This window comes from Myotis yumanensis, unplaced genomic scaffold (genome assembly GCF_028538775.1).
Source record: "Myotis yumanensis isolate MYYU_CA2020_CCGP unplaced genomic scaffold, mMyoYum1.0.hap1 SCAF_17, whole genome shotgun sequence".
NCBI classification, from domain to species: Eukaryota; Metazoa; Chordata; class Mammalia; order Chiroptera; family Vespertilionidae; genus Myotis; species Myotis yumanensis.
In genome coordinates, this window is record NW_027223768.1 from 33,390,478 (window position 1) to 33,411,540 (window position 21,063).

Consider the following 21,063-nt stretch of genomic DNA (forward strand, 5'->3'; position numbering starts at 1 on the left):
ATCCAAACTGCTTGATTCGGCGCCCCATTGCAAAAGGGGAATTCCACATTGGCTGTCCAAAAATCAGCCCTTCCGCTGTGGTTTCTAGCATCTGCCTGCCACGATCCTAGATTGTGAAGAGCACCCAATCATGTTTACACCAGCTTTGCTTGAGTTGACCAAGGGGCCAGGCCCAACGTGCCTCCTTCGACCACCAGGTCTTCATGCAAGAGCCCGCTAGGCACAAGTCCAAAGTCAGAGGATCCCAGAAGAGCACAGGGGCAAAGATCCCTGTCTTCTTGCCCTCCCCCCACCCAGCCTCACGTGGGGTGGGGGGAAGGGTGGTGATTCCAGACTCTGTGTGTTGACTGGGCCTATTGCAGCATAGCTACCGAGGAAGTCTCTGACCAGGGAGCTGAGAAAGGTTATTCAAGGGAACACTAGAAATTTCAAGCTGGGGAAGATTTTGTACGCACTAGATGTCCTGGATAAGAAGAAATGAAACTCCCACTATCAGCCTTGAATAGTAACTACTAATGGCCGAGTGGAAGCCAATCCCCAAGGGATTCCTCATCAGGACAGTCACTGCGCTGCTCCAGGGAGCCACCATCCCACCTTCTCTGCCTGCATCATGAGCCTGCCTGCTCCCTCCCAAGTGGCCCTGTTTGCATGTCAACTGGCCGGACCCTGAGTCCAACAAGCCCAGATCTCTTAGCCTTCCTTTTGACGCTCCAGTGCAGCCCCACAAGACTGTGGCCACTCTTTGGTCTGAGTTGCAGAACTGCTGTCAGCGTGAGGCCACTATACCAAGAAGGCTGCCGTTCTTCACAGCCTTGAGAAATAGGATGACTGACTGATATTTTTGTTGTTCTCCTTGTTTTTGTTGATATAAAAATAGAGGGTCTCGATTTTCCCCAAAGTGTCCATCCCTGTTGTCTTGTATCAGCTTGACATCAATCCTATGAGATATGTTGACAAAAAGCATATTGTTGTCGCTTTTTGTTAAATAAGAAATTGCATCAGGTAATTTGCCTAAGGTTACCTCTGACCCTTTAGATTCTGAAATTTTGAGTAAAGAGAGGACAGTGATTTCAAATCAGCGAGGAAAGGGTCAACTATTCAACACATGGCTTATGGATTAAAGAAAGATAGAAATGGGTTTTGCCCACCTCCCTGCCATCTTATGCATGTGTGCATGTGAGTCCAGGGAGTGTCCGGCCCATCTCGCCCAAACTGGACCCCAGCAGCCAGACCCCAGCAGCAAACTAACCTACCATTCAGAGCATCTGCACCCCCTAGTGGTCAATGCACATCATAGCAACCGGTCAAACAGTCAAACGAACAGTCAGACACTTAGCATATTAGGCTTTTATTATACTAATATAGGCTAGGATGTCCCCAAAAATGCATAGCCATACTTTGAATAATTATAAAGGCAGAGTTTATTAAGATACATTTCATTTTCACAATTGAGCTCCCAGCTGCTACTGTGTGTAGATCTCCAAAGATAAGAAAGTGGAAGAGATGGTTCCTGCCTCCCTGAGCTGCTCTCCCTAGCCCTCTGAGTCCTCGCCTGTGCCCCAACCAGCCTCCTTAGCCTTGCTTTCTCCAGCCCCAGCCAAGGTTCCCGGGACACTCCGCTATGCCCATCCCAATATAGCGAAGGGGAAGCTGTGTGCCTGCCACCTACCATGGACCAGACCCTGCGCTTGCACCAAGTACACAAAGGATAACAAAACAACATCCTGCTTCAGGGACCTCACAGCTGATTGGCTGAGACAGACATGGGTGATAGCTGTAGGGCTGTAGGTTTAGTAGCGGAGGAAAGCACAGGGCAGGGTGGCAAACAAAGATGGGCAGGGCCATGCTGCCTGGGGCGGGGAGAAGAGCCTGGGAGCCTTATCCTGGTTGGGGTCCTCTGGGCTAACTGCTCTACCACATTGTCTGCACCTGGAACACCCGGCTCAGAGGGGTCAGCCCTGTGGGCCAAAGCTGACATTTCCCAAACACCCAGCAGGCACACACTAAGGAGACGGGTGGAAAGGATGCCTAGCCCAGCTCCTGGCTCCTCTCCCTCTCCTGGCTGCAAAGCACACGCTCCTGGGCCCTGTATAAATCTCAGGAGAAGCAATTCCTGTGTTAGCACCACTCCTGTTTCCAAAAGGAAGGCCCGTTCTTCCTTTGTGATTCTTCGGTTTCTGTATTAGCACAAAGGGTTGGGAGGAGAGGCCACAGTCCCTGATTCTGGCCCACACGGTACATCCACAGGTGGGCCCGCCTACTCACTCCAGACTGGCCTGGCCCCAGTACGACCACCTCACTTGCTCTGGCACAGTGACCCTCTCCGAGGGGCAGGCTCAGGCCCAGTGCCATTCAAGGCATCCCAGTGCTGATGCAGGAGGGCAAGGAAACACGGAAAGCAGGAGATTTCTTACATCTGAGTCCACTTGTTAATTCCCCAAGCCCATCCCATGGGAAGCCCAGGCCCCTGGCAGGCAGGAGGCAGATGGAAAACAGACATGGGGAAGTCAAGGCATGTGCCCTGGGTGTAAAGAGTGACAGAGCCAGGACAGAGCCCAAGCCTTCTGCCTCCTCCCCGGCCAGTATTCTCCCCTTTACTGTCTACACTGTGGGAGAAGCCCCTGTGGAAGGGGGAGGTGAAGGCACAAATGAACCCCAGAGACTTTCCACTACCCCTGCCTTTCCTAACTGGAGGGAGAGCCGCATGCCTCACCCTATCTGGCTGCCCTGCCCCTGCAACACACACACACACCCTCACATTCACACACACATTCAATACCTAAACACACACACACTTACACACCTTCACATACACACACACATTCACACACACACTCATATGCACACACTCACACACATTCACGTGTCCACATCTAAGACAAAATAACAAAGGCTTCTTTGAGACGGGGTGAAGAATTAGGTAAGAGGAAAGAGAGGAGCCTGTTCTCCAGCCTTCATGGAATCCTGACTTATTTTTCGTGTTATTTCTACATCTTCCTCCCCTCTTTCAAGCTTAAGTCTCCAGCCATGGAAGCTTACAACGCACATAAACCTGAAGGACTTTAATTCCGTTTTCTCACCCCACACACTGGGACAGTGTAGCGCAGAGTCCGGAGCGTGGTGTCAGTGACAGGCCAGCCCGGGTGCAATTCCGGCTGTGTCATGTGGCACCTCCCGGCCACCCTGTGGGAAGCTGGCCTCTCCGAGCGGCAGGCTTGGAACAGCAATGAAAGAACCAGAAGACAGTATTGAGGATATTTAGCTCACCCTCACGTTTTCACTGGGGGAAACTAAGGCCCAGAGAGTTGAGGTGACTTCCCCATTCAGCCAGGAGAAGCCTTGGGTATTCAGCCCAGGTTAGGGAAGGGATCCAATGATTGCTCAATCCCAGCACACTCCGGAATGGCCGATTTGTCCGCGTCACTGTGACCTAGGAACGTGTGAATGGAACCCACACTGTCGGCCTCTGTGCACAGAACAGCTGGTCACCCCAGGAAGTGAACTTTTTTTTTATTAAGAGAAGCTGAAAAAATTATTTTAAAAGAGAGAGAGGGGTGGCTCAGACTAAAAATAGCATAACGCAGAAGTTCGTTTTTCAACCATCCTTTTTGCTGACGATGCAAAGAATTAACACTTAAAGCAGTTCATCGAATGCAAAGGTCTAGAGAAGGGAGGAGCTCTGATCAGAATCCTTTGACAGGCAGGAAGCTTTGTGGGTCCGTGACTTTTTTATGAATGGGGAGGCCCTACTGAACACAATATAAAAGGGGGGACACAGTAGGTGAAGGCTACACATCAGGGCCTTGCTCTTGCAAAACCAAACCACAAGGCCGACTGGCAGAAGAAGGAAGAGCGCCACTATGCCCAGCTCAGCACTGCTCTGTTGCCTGGTCTTCCTGGTTGGGATGGGGGCCAGCCCAGCCCAGGGCACGCCATCTGAGAACAGCTGCACCCACTTCTCCACCAGCCTGCCCCACATGCTTCGAGAGCTCCGAGCTGCCTTCAGCAGGGTGAAGACTTTCTTTGTGAGTATGATGCCTCCTTGCCCTGCCTCCCTGAGACTGCTTGAACAGGGCATTCTGCTAGCGCTCCCAGAACTCTCCTTGCTCACCTCCATCCCCAGCACCCATCGCCCCACAGTAAAGGTCTTAAGAGACTCCCCCCAGCCGAGCTATGGGTTCCGTGAGTTCGGCTAAGTCCAGATGATGCGCCAAATGTGCAGGAAAAGCTGCCTACAGGGTTAACGTACTCTGTCTCCGATGCTCAGAAATGATTTATAAGATTCTGCTGGCGCTCAGTGCTTCATTGGCTGGGGGACACCCCCAGGGGTATGATTGAAGGTAAAGATGCTCCCCCCCATTCTGTGGCAGGCAAGCCTAAATTGCATCTGCTAAGAGTGGTCCGGAACCCGAGAGACTGACATTTGGGGAGGCATCATGCAGGGGGAACCTGCATGAGGAGCTGCCACACACACACACACACACACACACACACACACACACTTCTCAGGGAGTCTTCAGAGCTGCAGCAGGGTGTGGGCAGGAGGGGGAGACGGGCAGAGAGCACTGAAGGGCAGACACCCAATGTGTCCCCGCAGGACCCAGTCAAGCATCTGCCCTGGCTTCAAACCAGGGCAGAATGTTTGGAATAACTTGATCCCCAGGCTGGGGTTGGGGGCACTGATTTAGCTAAGGGTTCCAGCATTGAATGAGTCAACGTTTTGATAACTGTCCTTTCCATTTGTGGGCTGGGGCTGCATGGATTACAAATTTAAAAACTCTATCCATCAAGGACATTCATTTCAGGTGTTTCCCCAAAGCTCGGGCTTACTCTCACTGTGTTCTTCTTGTAGCAAATGAAGGACCAGCTGGACAACATGCTGTTGAACGGGTCTTTGCTGGAGGACTTCAAGGTGAGAGCCGGCGGGGTGGGTCAGGGGGAGCGTGGGTCTGGTGACTAAAGAAGGGGAATCTGCTTCAGCCTGCGGGGAGCTGGGTCCGCTTCCTCCACGTGAAAAGGAGAAGTGAGAAGTTCTTAACTCAGCACAGAGCCACCCAGAGGGTTACAGAGGGCTGGGTCCTGGGGGAAGGTCCTGGGGGAAGACTGGTCCTTGGGGGCAAAGCCAGCCTCTCCAGCTAGTGGCACAGCCCTTCCTCCCAGTCACCGCCCCGTGCTTCTGCCCTTAGGGTTACCTGGGTTGCCAAGCCTTGTCGGAGATGATCCAGTTTTACCTGGAAGAGGTGATGCCCCAGGCTGAGAGCCAGGGCCCCGACATCAAGGAGCCCGTGAACTCGCTGGGGGAGAAGCTGAAGACGCTGAGGCTGCAGCTGCGGCGCTGTGTGAGTAGCAGGCCGGCTCCCTCCCTCGCCGCTCTTCGGCTTTGGCTTTTCGGAAACACTCATCTCCTGACACCACTGACACCCAGGCGCGCACACTGGGTGGCAGGGGACTGCTCGTTTCTCTCTGAGAACATGGGGGGTGGGGGAATGGCTGCTAGGCATTTACATGCGAAGATTTGCAAACAGCTTTCCTGTTATTTGTGAGTCATTTGTGGCTTATTAACTATTCCTGTCTCTGTAGAAAAGGGGCCCAGGGCTTTAGTCAGGGCTCCCCCATCCCTTGGGACCCACGCCCTGAGCCCCGCAAGAGGGGCCAGGAGGTGAGCGTCCCGCGAGAGGAAACCCCACCTTCCCTCTCATTCAGAACCCTTTAGCAACAGCGCTCTGCATGGGCCCAACGGGCGGGCGGACAGGACTTCCCCTGGTATTTAGAAGGGCCTGGAAGCTAGTGTCTGCAAACAATTCCCCAGGAGAATCCGCTTTTTCAACTGAAATGGGGGTCTCCTCGCTGGTTTCCTTTGCTGTCTCGCTGAGGATGCGAAATCAGCCAATTTGGGTCTCTGTGTGGAGGGTGGGACTAGGCCGAGGTTAGTCTGCAGAGCCGAGGCTGTGTCTCTGTTCCTCAGGGACTTAGAAACCATCCCCTCCGTGTCTGGGACTGAGCGGGAGGGGCAGGGAAGGGCGGAGTGGCTGGCTCAACATCTGGGCAGCAGCCCTGGGTGTGCATGCAGGCCTCACTGGCAGGCCGCATGGCTCCTCTCCTGGGCTGTGTCTCTTCTCCTCTGCTGGGGAAGGATGAGAGGGGGGATGGCGGGAGGTAGAGGCGTTTAGGACAAGTCTGGCCCCTTCTTGCCACCAGCGTGTCCCCCGGCGAGCCGGTACCTTTAACACTTTCTCTTTTCCTCCACAGCATCGCTTTCTGCCCTGTGAGAATAAGAGCAAAGCAGTGGAGCAGGTGAAGAGCGCCTTCAGTAAGGTGAGCTGCACGGTGCCGGGAGGGTTTGGGGCGCAAGGCCTGGGCCCATCCTTAAGGGGCAGAGGCTGGGCAGGTGCTCAGCCAGCCCCATCCTTCGCTGGGAGGGACTGTGGGAACCCGACAGATGGTGTGACCTCCACAGCCAGCGAGGAGCTGCCGCCTCGGTTTATTTGCTTTCTGTGAAGTGTCTTTGGGGGTTTCTAAATGACTGCTCCCCGCCTTTGCAGGCCTGTGGGTTGAGCGGCTGGCCCGCCTGTGAGCACAGTGAGCGGGGTGCTGGGGAGAGTGACAAAGGAAACAGAAAGTAGCTTGTTGGGAATCCAGGCTGAAGCCACACGTGCAGGAAGCCGACACGTGAATGTGCTCTCGCGCGCGCGCACACACACACACACACACACACACACACACACACGCCCAGGGGTTCAGCCTGGCACTCCCCGAGACTCAGAGCAGGAAGCAGGATTCTCACCCCTCGGGAGTTGGGGAGTTGGTCCGCGCTCACTTTCCATCTGCCGCTCCCAGCTCCCCAGGTGCTCGTGAATGTCAACTCTCAAACCAGAGGGTTTCACACTTCCAATTCTTTGTGGACATTCCAACACCATTTCCCAGAAGCCCTGTGGCCTGTGTCCTCTTTGGGCGCCGGGGGACAGACACTGGGAAGGGTTCCCACATCGGGGAACATGAGTCCCCCTGGCACAGGTTGGATCAGCAGGGTGGGACCTGCTAATTTGTTGGAGGAAGAGAACAAACCTGAAAGAGGAGCCCTTCTCTCCTCTCTCACCGCCTTGTTTTCAAAGTGGTGCCTCTGACGATCTTTCATCAAATTCTGAATAAGCATCATGTGAGCACATGGCCTTTGAATGTGTTGACAAGGCACCAGTTTGAAGACTGTGCTTTGCAAGCAGGTGCTCCTCTCGCCCCCACTAGCTCCGCCTCACGCCAATGCCCAGCCTCTCCCAGGGCAGCTGGGCATCTCCTCGGGTTGCCTGGGTCCCCCCTTCACCTCCCAACTCGAGGGATCAAGTGCAGCTTCTAGACCCCAGGGTGATGGCCATTCAAGCGAGCGGCCACCTGACTCCCTCAGATTGGGTTTTCACTAACCATCTCTTGTCTCCCCACACAGCTCCAGGAGAGAGGGGTCTACAAAGCCATGAGTGAGTTTGACATCTTCATCAACTACATAGAGGCCTACATGACAATGAAGATGAAAAAATGAAACATGTAAGCAACAAAACAGCCAGGATGGTGGCTCCCCTGGACTCTAGGACATCGATTAGAGATCTCCAAAATCCGACCCGGGTTCCAAGCCAGCTCCTTGGAAAATCCCGCCGTACCTCCCTCCTAGAATATTTATTACATCTGATACCTCAACTCCCTTTGCTATTTATTTACTGAGCTTCTCTGTGAACTGTTTAGAAAGAAGCCTAATATTATCATTTTTTTCAATATTTATTATGGTCACTTGTGTTTAAGCTGTTTCCGAAAGGTAACACCCTATGGTATTTAAGTGTTTTAAGACAAATTGTAAGTTATCTATAAAGAAAAAGAAATGTTTTTTGGGGAGCCAACGGAAGCTTCCACTCCAAGCCTGGTCTCGCTCTTTTGTCCCTGGGCCTGGGGCTCCCAGAATGTTACAAAGATCTCACTCTCTTAGGAAGAGAAACTTGGGAGCCCCTTTGATCATTCATATCCCAGCAGCTCAGGAGGATCCCCCTGACCTCATTCCCTAGCCACTTCATTCTTGAAAGCTGTGGCCAGCTTGTTATTTATGACAATCTAAAATTGGTTCTAATAGAACTCAGTTTTAACTCGAAGCAGTTCAATTCCTCTGGGAATGTTACATTGTTTGTCTGTCTTTGTAGCAGATTTTAATTTTGAATAAAATAAATGAGTTTTATTAAAATCATGTTATGGTGTCCGTTGACTTCTGTGTGACTAAAATTATTCCCTCGCCCTAGCCGGTTTGGCTCAGTGGATAGAGCATCGGCCTTCGAACTGAAAGGTCCCAGCTTCGATTCTGGGCAAGGGCACATGCCTGGGTTGTGGGCTCGATCCCCAGTGGCGGACTTGCAGGGGGCAGCAGATCCATGATTCTCTTTCATCATGGATGTTTCTATCTCTCTCTCCCTCTCCTTCCTCTCTGAAATCAATAAAAATATCCAAGTCTGGGTGGGGGGGGAAGATATTCTCCCTTCAAAAGCCAATACCAAAGACCACCATAGTCTTTCCATAAATTCAATCCTTTAGGGAATTACCCTTAAATCCTTAAAGATCATGCTGATTTTCAAGGCGAAGGATGAATTATACACACACCAACATTAGAAAGATAGGCAGAGGAAGTTTTTTAGTATTTGTTTGCTTCTTCGAGCACCAGAGTTCCAGGGGTGGACACTCATTTGTCTGGGGTATGGTGAGGACTAAGATGGGGTGTTGTCATGGCACTAGGAGGTGGTCCCAGTGCACATAGTGGGTTGTTATCGGCATTCCTACTAAAAACTTCTACCAAATTCTCCCTGGGCTGAAGCAACAGAATGGACCCAATAGAGTAGCATATAAGCACATTGGCCCACTCAATAGGATACCCAAGGATTCAAGCTCCTGCCACTCTGCCTTGAACCATCAGACAAACGTGAGATTGGCTTTTGACTGCGATCTGCTGGGAGGAGCATGGTGACTGGGGAAGCCCTACTCTAAGCCGGGTGGCTCGAAGGAGCCAGGGAGAGAAAGGGCTAAGTAAACGCTGATCGCCCTCACGCTCTGCCCAGGCAGCCCTGGGTCGGGGGAGGACAGGAGCTGACTGGCTGTGGTCAGTTTTTCAGTAAGACCTGACTCACTTCGTTTAAAGTAACCATAGGAAGGAAGTGGGAGCATCAAAGCTGAAATTCTGAGATGAAAGGTTAGGTTTAAGAATGGAAGCTTACCGAAGTGAAGGTGTCTATACTGAAATGAGAAGAAGCCGGAAGGTTTAGGCATTTAGGGCTGTCTTCCAGGCAACATACACTAACGTAACACATTGCGGACCAGTAGGTTTATTGCTAGCTTTACCCAGTGGCCAGATAAGTTTCTATTGAATGAGTACAAAAAACGTTTTACATAAATGTTAAAGGCACGCTTTAAAATTAAATACCCATTGCATTTTGAAGTTATTTATTACATGTTCTTACAAGCTAATGTCTTTTTAAAGTATGATACTTTGTAAAACACTGTGTAATATGAAGCGAGAATTCTCCTGATCCGTCCGCAATGTGTTAGTGTGTGTTCTTACCTGGCACCTCATCTGAGGGAAATGGGCACCTGAAGCCAATAGACAGAAACTCACCAGGGGAAGCCACACAGCTGATCAGGTGTTAACAACAGCTACAATTTATTGAGCTTAATTTGAGCTGGTCAGTACTAGGCATATATGTATCAGGCATACTATATGGTATTTTGTTGCTATTTTCTCTAAGAGGAAACTGATTCAGAAATGTGGGTATGGCTTGGCCACATGGGTAATGTGGAGAATGGAGAATTGAGACTAGCGTAAAACACCATTCCCTTTGTATTAATTATCTATTGCTGACGCCAAAATTTAGCAGCTTAAAACAACAAACATTTATCATCTCACAGTTTCTGTAAGTTAGGAATCTGGGAATGACAACCGCGGGTCCTAATGGGTCTCGGGATCTCTAATGAGTTTGCAGTTAAGATGGCAGCCAGGGCTGCAATCACCTGAAGGTTTGACCGGGGCCGGACAATTCACACCCAAGGCGGCACGCTAACATAGCTACAACAGGAGGTTTCAGTTCCTCGATGGCTATTGGCTGGTGGCCTTGGTTCCTCACAACATGGGCCTTTCCATAGGGCTACTTGCATGTCTTCACAACATGGCAGCTGTCTGTCCCAGAGCCCGAGACAGTCATAGTGTCTTTCAGACTTCATCTCGGGAAGCGCATTTCATTGTATTGGCTACATTCTATTTGTTATGCGAGTTGGTAACTATAGCCAGTATTCAAGGGGAAAATCATTAGATTCCACATTTTTAAGAGAAGAATATCAAAGAATTTGTGGACACGTTTTTAAACTACCACACCCTTCTAAAAAATTAGAAGAACTAGCTCTGTCCTAGGCTGGGAGGGAGGTGGGGGTGAAGGGGCGGGTAGGCATCAGTGTGCGTGGAGGAGTCATCATCACGGACACTACCCTCCTAAAGTTCTCTCTCATTGGCTGAGTATCATTATATTACTTCTTCTGAGCCTCAGGTTCTCACCCGGAAAACTAGCAAAGCTTCTTTCCCAGGTGTTATGGACTAAATGGTTGTGTGCCCTCAAAATTTATATGTTGAAGCCCCAGTATGATGGCATTTGGAGTTGGGGACTTTGAGAGGTAATTAGGGTTAGATAAAGCCATGAGGATGGACCTCATAATGGGATTAGTGTTCCTATGAGGAGAAATACCAGAGCGCTTCTCTCTCTATTTCTCATATGCACACATGGGACTAGCTTTAGGCCTGGGGTGGTTTAGGAAAAAGCAGACATAACACTCCAAGGAAAGAGAAGCTGGATCATAGGAACCTGTGCTCAGAATTAAAAATGACAGGAAGTCCTCTGAACTTTCATAAGCTGCAGAACTGGCTACAGAAGGAACCAGTCAACTCTAGTATCTCTGAGGGGCTCATGGGTCCCAGGTGACATGCGTTCCATTTTTCAGTACTCCTTCAGGGATTTGATAGGAACAGAAAAAGAGATTAGAATGTTAACTACACCACTTTTTTAAAATAGTAATGCTTCTTTCTTTCTTTTTTTAAAATATATTTTATTGACTTTTTTAACAGAGAGAAAGGGAGAAGGATAGAGAGTTAGAAACATCGATGAGAGAGAAACATCAATCAGCTGCCTCCTGTACACCCCCAACTGGGGAAGTGCCCGAAACCAAGGTACATACCCTTGACCGAAATCGAACCGGGGACCCTTCAGTCCCCAGGCTGACACTCTATCCACTGAGCCAAACCGGTTAGGGCTTAACTACACCATTTTATTATAATTATGATAACTACTAAATGCAAAGTGGGAGCTTTTGACAGGGAAACTAACCTAAACTCAGGGTTAGAAGAAGGCTTCCATGAGCAGGTGACAGTCAGCAGGACATGAAGGATGAGAATTGGTCAAATAAAGAGAGAGGGACAAGGACCTTAGGCAGAAAAAGTCATATATTTAAAGACCCCATAGAACTTAAAAAATGGGGACCACGGGGTGTCTCTGAAGCAAAAGTGGATTTATACTGACCTCAACATGGTAGACAATGGGTCCTCTTTAGGACCCTCTGACTTCTTTTTTGTTTTTGTTTTTTCAACTAACGATTCTCTCTCATCGTTGATGTTTCTATCTCTCTCCCTCTTCCTTCCTCTCTGAAATCAATAAAAATATCTTTCTTTTAAAGAAAGAATAAGAAAGATATGAGCAGTCTCACCTTGAACAATAATTATGACCTTAGAAAGCACCATCTTCCCTAGGTTTGTTTTTTCAGTGGCCCTAGAGGACCCTCTGACTTCTCAATCTCCTCTCATGTTCCGAGGCCCTGAAATTGGTAGGAACTTAAACTGTTTAAGGAACTCAAAGGTGACACTCAAATGAGGGACATTATGCATGAGGGAGAGAGATTTCAGATGAACTGGATGAAACAGACTGGGGTAAGAATTTTAGACTTTAACCTAAGAGCAAAGGGAAGCCATTGAAGGCTACTAAGTAGATAGGAGAGTATATATCTTCTAAATGAGATCCTATAGGAGTCATTTATTTCCATTCCAGGCAAGAGGCGATTGTAGTCTGGACCAAAGTGATAATAAATAGGAATTAAGAGAACTAAAAGTGTTTACATATTCAGCCACTACTTAGATGAGAGTGGTGACAGCAGGCGATGGCCAAGATAAACCTCAGATTTCTAGCCCGAACAACTGGGTAGAGAAAAAGCAGGTTTGGATGGGAAGGTAATATGTTCTACACTAGCCCTACTAAGTTGGAAGTGCCTCTGAGACTTTGAGTGAATATATCAGAGTAGTCAACTGGACATAGAGATGTACTCTGGATAAACGGGTATCATTGCTATAGAGATGTTTAGTGAAGTCATGGGAATGGAGAAAATCACCAAGGGGAAGAATCTAGGGTGAGAAGAGAAGAGAGCCCAGAACCAAGCCCTGGAGAACCCAGGTATTCGTAAGTCAGAACAAGAGACACTGCAAAAGAACTTGTAAAGAGATACCTGGGCCGAACCGGTTTGGCTCAGTGGATAGAGCGTCAGCCTTTGGACTGAAGGGTCCCAGGTTCGATTCCGGTCAGGGGCATGTGCCTTGGTTGCGGGCCCATTCCCAGTGCGGGGCGTGCAGGAGGCAGCTGATCGGTTTCTCTCTCATCGATGTTTCTAGCTCTCTATCCCTCTCCCTTCTTCTCTGTAAAAAATCAATAAAATATTTAAAAAAATAAAAAAATAGAGGCCTGGGCAGTAAAAAGAAATACCAGGAGAGAGTGGCATGCCTGAGGACAAGGAAACTGTTTCAAGGAAGAGGAAATGGTCAGGTGGAACAAATGCTATTGGGAGGTCAAGTAAGATCAAGACAAAAGAGCTCCTACTGGATATAGCAAGTGAGGACACTGATGACTTTATCAAGAAGAGTTCAGGGAAGTGACAGGGGATGGGAGACAGATGGAATTGTGCATAAAATGGGAAGTTAAAAATTGGGATGACAAGTGTGGATGACTCTTTCAAGACATTAGGCCAGCCATGGCTGGGTGATTCAGTTGGTTGGAACATTGGCACGTACGCCAAAGTGTTGTGAGTTTGGTTCCCGATCAGGACACACGCCTGGGTTATGAGTTTGGTCCCCGGTTGAGGCCCATGCAGGAGGCAACCAATCAATGTTTCTCTCACATCCATGTTTCTCTCTGTCTCTCTGTGTGTCTCTCTCCCCTCCCCATCTCACCTCTTCCTCTAAGGTGAGGATTTTAAAAAAAAAAAAAAGACATTAGGCCAATAGAGGAGGAAAAGAAGTGGAAGATCAAGGAGTGAGATGGGAAAAAATGATGAAGACAGTTTCCTCAGCGAGCAGGAAGGGGCACCATGCAGGACAGCCTTTGAAAGGAGGCTTCATTCAATAAGAACAGGAAGGAAGCAGGGACAGTGGGTACAATGCAAGTTGATTTGAAAATTTGTTGGCAGGAAGTTGAGGTTATTTCCATCAGATGGTTTCTATTTTCTCTGAAAAGAATGAATAAAAAGGAGAGAATTCAAGGACATTTGAAGAGAGAAAAAAAGATTTGAAATGATGTTTGCAGATATGTGGAAAGCAAACAATTCTAGAGAAATATGGTAATTTCCAGACAATGCTGAGCCCAGTTGAGTGAGGTGAACATGAATTGAAGTGGTCTGCCAAGTTGTATAAGTTTTCTCAGCATTCTCTTGGCATCCTGGAGTGAACACAGAAAGCAGAATTGTTTTTCCCCGTGAATGTAACAAGAGGACAAGGGGGAGAGGACATTGAGAATATAAGGAAGAGCTTGTTTAGAAAAACGGACCCAGGAGTCAAAGTTGAATGATGAGGGAAGTGAAGACAGGAGAGAACTGAGAGAAAGGGATAATGCAAGGGTTCTGATGAGCTCAGGAAACAGTTGTGATGGTAGAATCTGAATCACCAAGGAGAGAAGGCAGCGGCCAGAGTGGAAAGACTGAATAAGGAGATTTTGGAGGTGGGCAGTTTTGAGGGATGACAAAACTCATGCTATAACCATGGGTAAAGGCTGAGGAAAGGCAGAGGAAAAGGTCTGGAAATCTGGAGGTCATGGAATTGAAAAGCCACAGTTTGGATCAATTATCCACAAGGGCACTGAAGTCCATCAGGCTCATGGCAGCAGAAGGGATTGGATGGAAGAATGAGATAGGTGCTCAAATCATTTGCGAATGAAAGAGAGATGTAGAAGGTGTCTGAAGCTTCTAGTGGATTCTAATTTCCCATGTGAAGAGTTCTCAGAGTTTCACACACTGGGCAAATGATCATTTTAGATTTTCTAAATCTTAGAGGGAAACAGATCTAGGCAGCAAATTATTGGATTTCTTGAAAGATTTCCTAATATAGACTTCTTGGGGTTTCCTAATAAATAAAAGGACCTATATATTTGTAAACATATGTTACCAGATTGAAGTCATTTTTACGTCAGAAAAATAACAAACGTCCAAGCATTAATCACATGCAACCCCAGAGACACTCAAATCAAGAAGCTTATAATTTTTGCCATGATGAGTCATCATTCAATGACACATCCAACTGGGAACCTCCAGCAAATCTTCAACCACAGACCTCTCCTCCCATGTGCAGGTTCTTCAACCCCCCTCCACCGCCCCCAATCTCTTCAATCTCTCATATTCCTATTGTGCTCCATCTATTTCTTACATAGCAAGAGGATAGAAAATCACCATCAAGAAAGTGTAAGTATAATCAAATCTATTGATGAAAATAAAATTCCCCCTGAAAACAGCAATGCAAAATCGAACCTTTTCCTGTGATGTTTGGCTCAACATTACAATGAGCAACTCCCACCCTCATCTCAGCTGAGACATCAGAGTTGCAGTCTAGGGAGAAGGATGGAGGCAGAAAGCTGTCTAAATCAGTGCTGCTCGGTGTGGCCTGTGTTGGCCCACAAACCGTTACCCGTCAGAGGCAAGGGGAGTACAGAAACGAAGAGTATGTGTTTAGAAAACTTGATAGCAATTTGACAGTATGTTTGTTTGTTAGATCGAATCATTAAAAATGGATTTGTATTTTGTATATCTTTATATTTTTTCTCATTTTATTTTTCTCGTGATTCTTTTTATTGTATTTTATAAAAATGTTAATTCATAATAGACTGGATATTTTTTTAATTTTTAAAATTGATTTTAGAGAGAGAAGAAGGGACAGAGAAAGAGAGAGGGAGAAAGGGAGAGAGAGAAACATCTATGCAAGAGTGAAACATCAATCAGTTGCCTCCCTTACACATCCCGACCAGGGATCAAACCCACAACCTGGGTATGTGCCCTGACTGGGAATCGAACCCTCGGCCTTTCAGTGTATGGGACAATGCTCCAACCAATGGAGCCACACTGGTCAGGGCTAGATTGGAATTTTTTTTTTAATTTGGTTCTTAGTCAAAGATAGTTTGAGAAGCATGGGTCTTAAACACACTCCCTGGCTTATTCCTAGATTCATGCAAACTAAGTTGGAAGAAAGAGGTAGTGAGATACAAATGGTAGAAAGACATATATCATACTAAGACTAACTCGATTTCATATCCCCATTCTGCCACTCACTGTTAACCTTGGGCCAATTACCTGATTTCAATTCCTTATCTGAAGGTAGGGATAATAGTTCTTGATTTACAGATTTGAGATGAAGATGACACAAGGCACTGTGCTACCGGCTTACCACAATGGCAGGCCCAGAATGAGGGCTGTGAGTTGCTGTAAAGATCATCTGTTTGAACCCATAACCCAGCGGTTCTCAACCTGTGGGTCGCGACCCCTTTGGCGGTCGAACGACCCTTTCACAGGGGTCACCTAAGACCATGCTGCATATCAGATATTTACATTACGATTCATAACAGTAGCAACGTTACAGTGATGAAGTAGCAACGAAAATAATTTTATGGTTGGGTCACAACATGAGGAACTGTATTTAAAGGGCCAGAAGGTTGAGAACCACTGCCATAACCTATTGCTCCAGTGAGAATTCCCAGTCCCACCAATGAACCAACCATAGGCACCATATCCTGATGAGGACCCCCAGTTCAGGCAAAGCAAGTGGTACTGGCCAAGTTATCTCTCTCCTTGTCTTCATCATACCTGAAGCATTTAGCATCCTAACTAGGAAGAGTGGCAGCCATTCCCCCCTCCCCCACTCCCGCATAATAAAGAACCCTGATTTTTATCAGGTGTCAGACATCCAGGTACTCCAGGGTAGCTGGGCTGCTCCCCTGGTAATTCCATTCCTCCTGTCCAGTGACTGGTTTAGGAATGGGTGTGTGATATAACCTGGACAATGAGACATGAGGAGAAGTTGGCTGAGGGACTACCACGAAATGATTTTTCTGACTCTTAAAAGCAAGGAAAGTAGCCTGGCCGGCGTGGCTCAGTGGTTGAGCATCGACCTATGAACCATGCGGTGATGGTTCAATTCCCGGTCAGGGCACATGCCCAAGTTGAGGGCTCGATCTCCAATGGGGGGGTGTGCAGGAGGCAGATGATCAATGATTCGCTCTCATCATTGATGTTTCCATCTCTCTCTCCCTCTCCCTTCCTCTCTGAAATCAATTTTAAAAAATATTTTTTTAAAAGCAAGGAAAGTAGATTTTTTTCTGCCTCTGGTTGTTGTCCGCATTTAAAGCCTGGAATTGCTGAAGCTTCTTGAGACCATGAAGGGATTCAATCTAAGAGGATAAATCAACAGACAGAAAATAGCAAACAGAATAATGGAAAGAAGTCGGTCCCTGGTGACTTTGTTAAACCCATGAATTAACCAATCCTAGAAGAGGACTGTTTCAGAATTTTTAATATGTGAGATAATAATTTTCCTTTTGTCTAAGTCACTGTTAATTGGGTTTTCGGTTACTTGCCATCAAAAGAATGCATAAAAAATATATGTGAACTCTCAGGCAATAGGGCACCTTTGATCCTGGGGCTTCCCCTACTCCCTTCCTCCTTCTGAGCAGTGAGTCACCTCTGACTCATCCACTGAACCCCAAATATTTGAGGGAGTTCAGGATAGGCAAGAAGTCCATCTGCTTTCACCACAGGTCATTACTCCTGAATTTCAGCAAATTCTCAGGCCAGCCCGCATCCCGTCTTCTTCACTGGGTTTATCAAAGGAAACCAGAGCTGTGCAGAGCTAAGTACGGACACTGATGCCAGGAATGAAATATGAGGAGCACCTGCTTATGTATCTGGCCCACGACTGCCTTTCTCACAGGGCTCTCCCATTCCGCCCCCTTTCTCTTGAGGTAGACCCTCCTTTACAACTCTTTCCCGTCCTCTCTAAGAACCCTTTCAAATGCCTCCTCTTCTATGAAGCTTTCCCACAGTGGAAGACACACAGTTGTCTCCATTCACTGACCAAACCACTGTGCCACACTTTTAGGCAATTGATAATGTTCTGAGAGGTTCTGCCTTCTAGTGGTTTCCTATGAGCGACATTGTCCCTCAAACCTGACTGCACCTTTGAGTGGCGAGCCTTGCAGTCCTAGGTCCCCAATAGCATCAAGCACAGAGAGACATTAAATCAATTCTTGAGTTCAGCTAAAAAGAAAACATTCCAACAGTCATAAAATCACAATCTTTATTGATTTCAGAGAGGAAGGGAGAGAGATAGAAACATCAATGATGAGAGAGAATCATCAATTGGCTGCCTCCTGCACGCCACATACTGGGGATAAAGCCCGCAACCAGGGCATATGCCCTGACCAGGAATTGAGCCGTGACCTCCTGGTTCATAGGTCGACACTCAACTAATGAGCCACACGGGCCGGGAAAATCACAGACATTTTGTTAGACCCTCAAAGGCTCTCCTGTCCAACCGCCAGCCACAATGATCCTAACAGAGCTCATTACTTTGTGTGCTGCCTATTTCATTTATGGACAGCTCTCGTTATTGGAAAGCAGTTTTATTAGCAGGCCCAAATTTGCTTCCCTCTAACTTATCTTCAGTTGTCTTGTACTTTCTAAGATAAAAATAGAATAAATATATTCAATTTTCACATGATGGTCCTTCAAATATTGAAGGGAGCTATTACATCAGTTCTACTAGTAAATCATCATTTCTTCAAGAAAACTATAGGGAGTTACTTAAATCATCCTGTAAAAGTATGGTTCCCAGGATCTTTTCCAGTCCCGGTTTTTCCCTGGTATACCCTCATTAAGAGAGTAGCAGCATTACCTCCAGTAGCCAAGATCTGGAAACAGCCCAAGTGCCCATCAGTAAATGAGTGGATTAAAAAGCTGTGTTACATTTACACAATGGAATACTACTCAGCCATAAAAAAGAAGGAACTCCTACCCTTTGCAACAGCATGGATGGACCTGGAGATTTTTATGCTAAGTGACATAAGCCAGTCAAAGAAAAACAAATACCATATGATCTCACTTACGTATAGAATCTAATGAATATAGTAAACTGACAAACAAAATAGGACCGGAGGCATGGAGGCATGGAACAGACTGACAGATCTCAGAGGGAAGGGGAGTGCGAGGGGGCTGGAATAGATTAGCCAAAGGACATATATGCATAATATACATAGCCCATGGGCAGACAGCAATGTCCTCTAAAATCCGACTCAGCACCCATACCTACCGACTCTTCCTGACTCCTATCTCTCCTGAACCACAGTCCTGACAAGTGGCTTTTGCAGCTTAAAGGTGGAACCTGACCAGTGAAGGCTTGCTGGATCCTCGTGACTGTTGCCTTCTGAACTTGCTCGAGTCACAAGCTGTTGGACTGTTCACAAGGTGAGGGAAGGGGGTAAAGGTGGGGGGTGGGGAAGGCTGGGTGGAAGGGGGAAGGCTGGGTGGAAGGGGGTAAAGGTGAGGGAAATGGGGGACATCTGCAGTCGTGTCAACAATTTTAAAAAAAAAGATTCATTTCTCTCTTAAGCCTCATCTGTTAAGTCAATAAATATTAACTGAGCTCTTACGCACCAGGCATACAGCAGAGAACCAGACAATGAACTTGCAGTCCGATAAGAGCAAGGAACAGAGTGTGCCTGGTGGCTGAATTGCATAACTTCAGGGCTACTGTTCACACATAATACAATAGAAATGTCATCCCTGGAGTTACGCAATGTGGTAGACCAGTCACTGAAGGGAGCAAGCAAACTGTGGGTTAGGAAAGGCCTCCTTAGAAGAAAAACACATTTAAAATGAGACTTGAAATATGAGTTTCAGTTCATCAAACAAAGTGAAAGGAACAATGTGCTGGGCTGAGGAAACATCGAGTATAAAGATGTGGAGGAGAAGGGGGCGAGTGTGAGAGTTAAGAAGAGGGAATAGGGCCGAAACCGGTTTGGCTCAGGGGGTAGAGCGTCGGCCTGCGGACTGAAAGGTCCCGGGTTTGATTCCGGTCAAGGGCATGTACCTGGGTTTCGGGCACATCCCCAGTGGGAGATGTGCAGGAGGCAGCTGATCAATGTTTCTCTCCCATCGATGTTTCTAACTCTCTATCTCTCTCCCTTCCTCTCTGTAAAAAATCAATAAAATATATTTTTTAAAAAAAAGAAGAAGAGGGAATAGAGCCCTGCGCATTTTCTGGGTTGTGGAGGCTGGTGTGGCACGTGCGCAGGTTGGGAGAAAGAGGAGAAACCAAGATGGCGGCATAGGTAAACACCTAAAATTGCTGCCTCGCACAACCACTTCAAAAGTACAACTAAAAGACAAAACAGATATCATCCAGAACCACAGGAAGGCTGGCTGAGTGGAAATTCTATAACTAGAAGGAAAGAGAAAAGCACACTGAGACTCAGAGGAGGTGCAGAAGTAAAAAGCAGAGGTACGGAGGCGCATGCGGAAAGGGCTGGCAACTGAGGACACGGGTGTCTTTTTCAATCGGGAAGAAGACACAAGCTCCTGACTGCTCTGAACTCCAGTTTCGGGCAAGTCTCTGGGGACCCAGACTCATACGGGGAGAAACTGGACTGTCTGGCAGCAGGCAGAACTGGAGGGTGGCTTTCTCTCAGAGGTGCTTACAGCGATTACCAGGACACTGAGACCGGGGGCCTCTTAGGGTAGGACTGAGGATCAGCCATAGCTGTTTGCTCCATCCTGTTGATTCCCTGAGACCCTGCTCCACCCAAGCTGTGGCAGAGGATTTTGCATATGAATGACCTGGCCCTTTGCAATCTACAATTACCTAAAAAACTGCAGCTGAGTCAGAGAGACCCAGAACATCCAAAAGAAGGCCCAAGGCCCCACAACAGATTGCATTGCTTCACAGCCGGGCCTCATATGGGCACCTCCAAAACCCAAACAAGGAAGAGGAATCTCCAGATCTCTCCATAGCTCCTGCTGGGTGGCCTCAGGCAGAGGCTAAATTAGCACCTCCTTAGAGATCCAAGTGCCAGTGTACCCATTAGTCAGAGTGGGACCACCCAGATTACAACTCCTCAGATCCATAAGGGACACACTCAGGGGGCAGACTCAATGAGCACCAAAGCCCCACTGAAGCAAGTCTTGCCCCTTAAGGGTGTCTCTAGCACAGAAGTTCTCCCACTGCAAACACAGCGGATTCTCACAGGCAATTGGCCTGGAGGTCAATTCCTCCCAGTGATACCAACAACAATCAAAGCTTAACTACAACAAGATTGTTCACACAGCCCACAAAGGGGTGCACCAAGAGTGTCTACCTCAGGTAATTGGGAGGCTGAGCTACTGGGCCCTATAGGACACCTAGCACAGAAAGCCACCCTATCAACACAAGGAAGCAGCCAAAATGTGGAGATAAAGAAACAAGTCACAAAAGACAGAAATGGAGGAAAGCAACTACTGGATATAGAGTTCAAAACCACTGTTATAAGGTTTTTCAAGAATTTTCTAGAAACCGCCGATAAATTTAGTGAGACCCTCAATAGGTTTAGTGAGACCCTCAAGGATATGAAAAAGGACCAACTAGAAATTAAGCATACATTGACTAAAATAAAGAATATTATACAGAGTTCCAACAACAGACAAGAGGATGGCAAGAATCAAGTCAAAGATTTCAAG

At 47.5% G+C, this 21,063-nt stretch overlaps 1 protein-coding gene across 1 annotated transcript; it reads left to right on the forward strand.

The window, feature by feature from the left end:
* The first annotated feature begins 3,761 nt into the window (after positions 1 to 3,761).
* On the forward strand, positions 3,762 to 8,201 carry IL10 (interleukin 10). The gene is made up of 5 exons (XM_070396119.1): positions 3,762 to 4,025; positions 4,853 to 4,912; positions 5,187 to 5,339; positions 6,250 to 6,315; positions 7,439 to 8,201. The coding sequence occupies exons 1-5, from the start codon at positions 3,861 to 3,863 to the stop codon at positions 7,529 to 7,531; spliced, it is 537 nt and encodes a 178-aa protein (XP_070252220.1). The 5' UTR covers positions 3,762 to 3,860; the 3' UTR covers positions 7,532 to 8,201.
* The last annotated feature ends 12,862 nt before the right edge of the window (positions 8,202 to 21,063 follow it).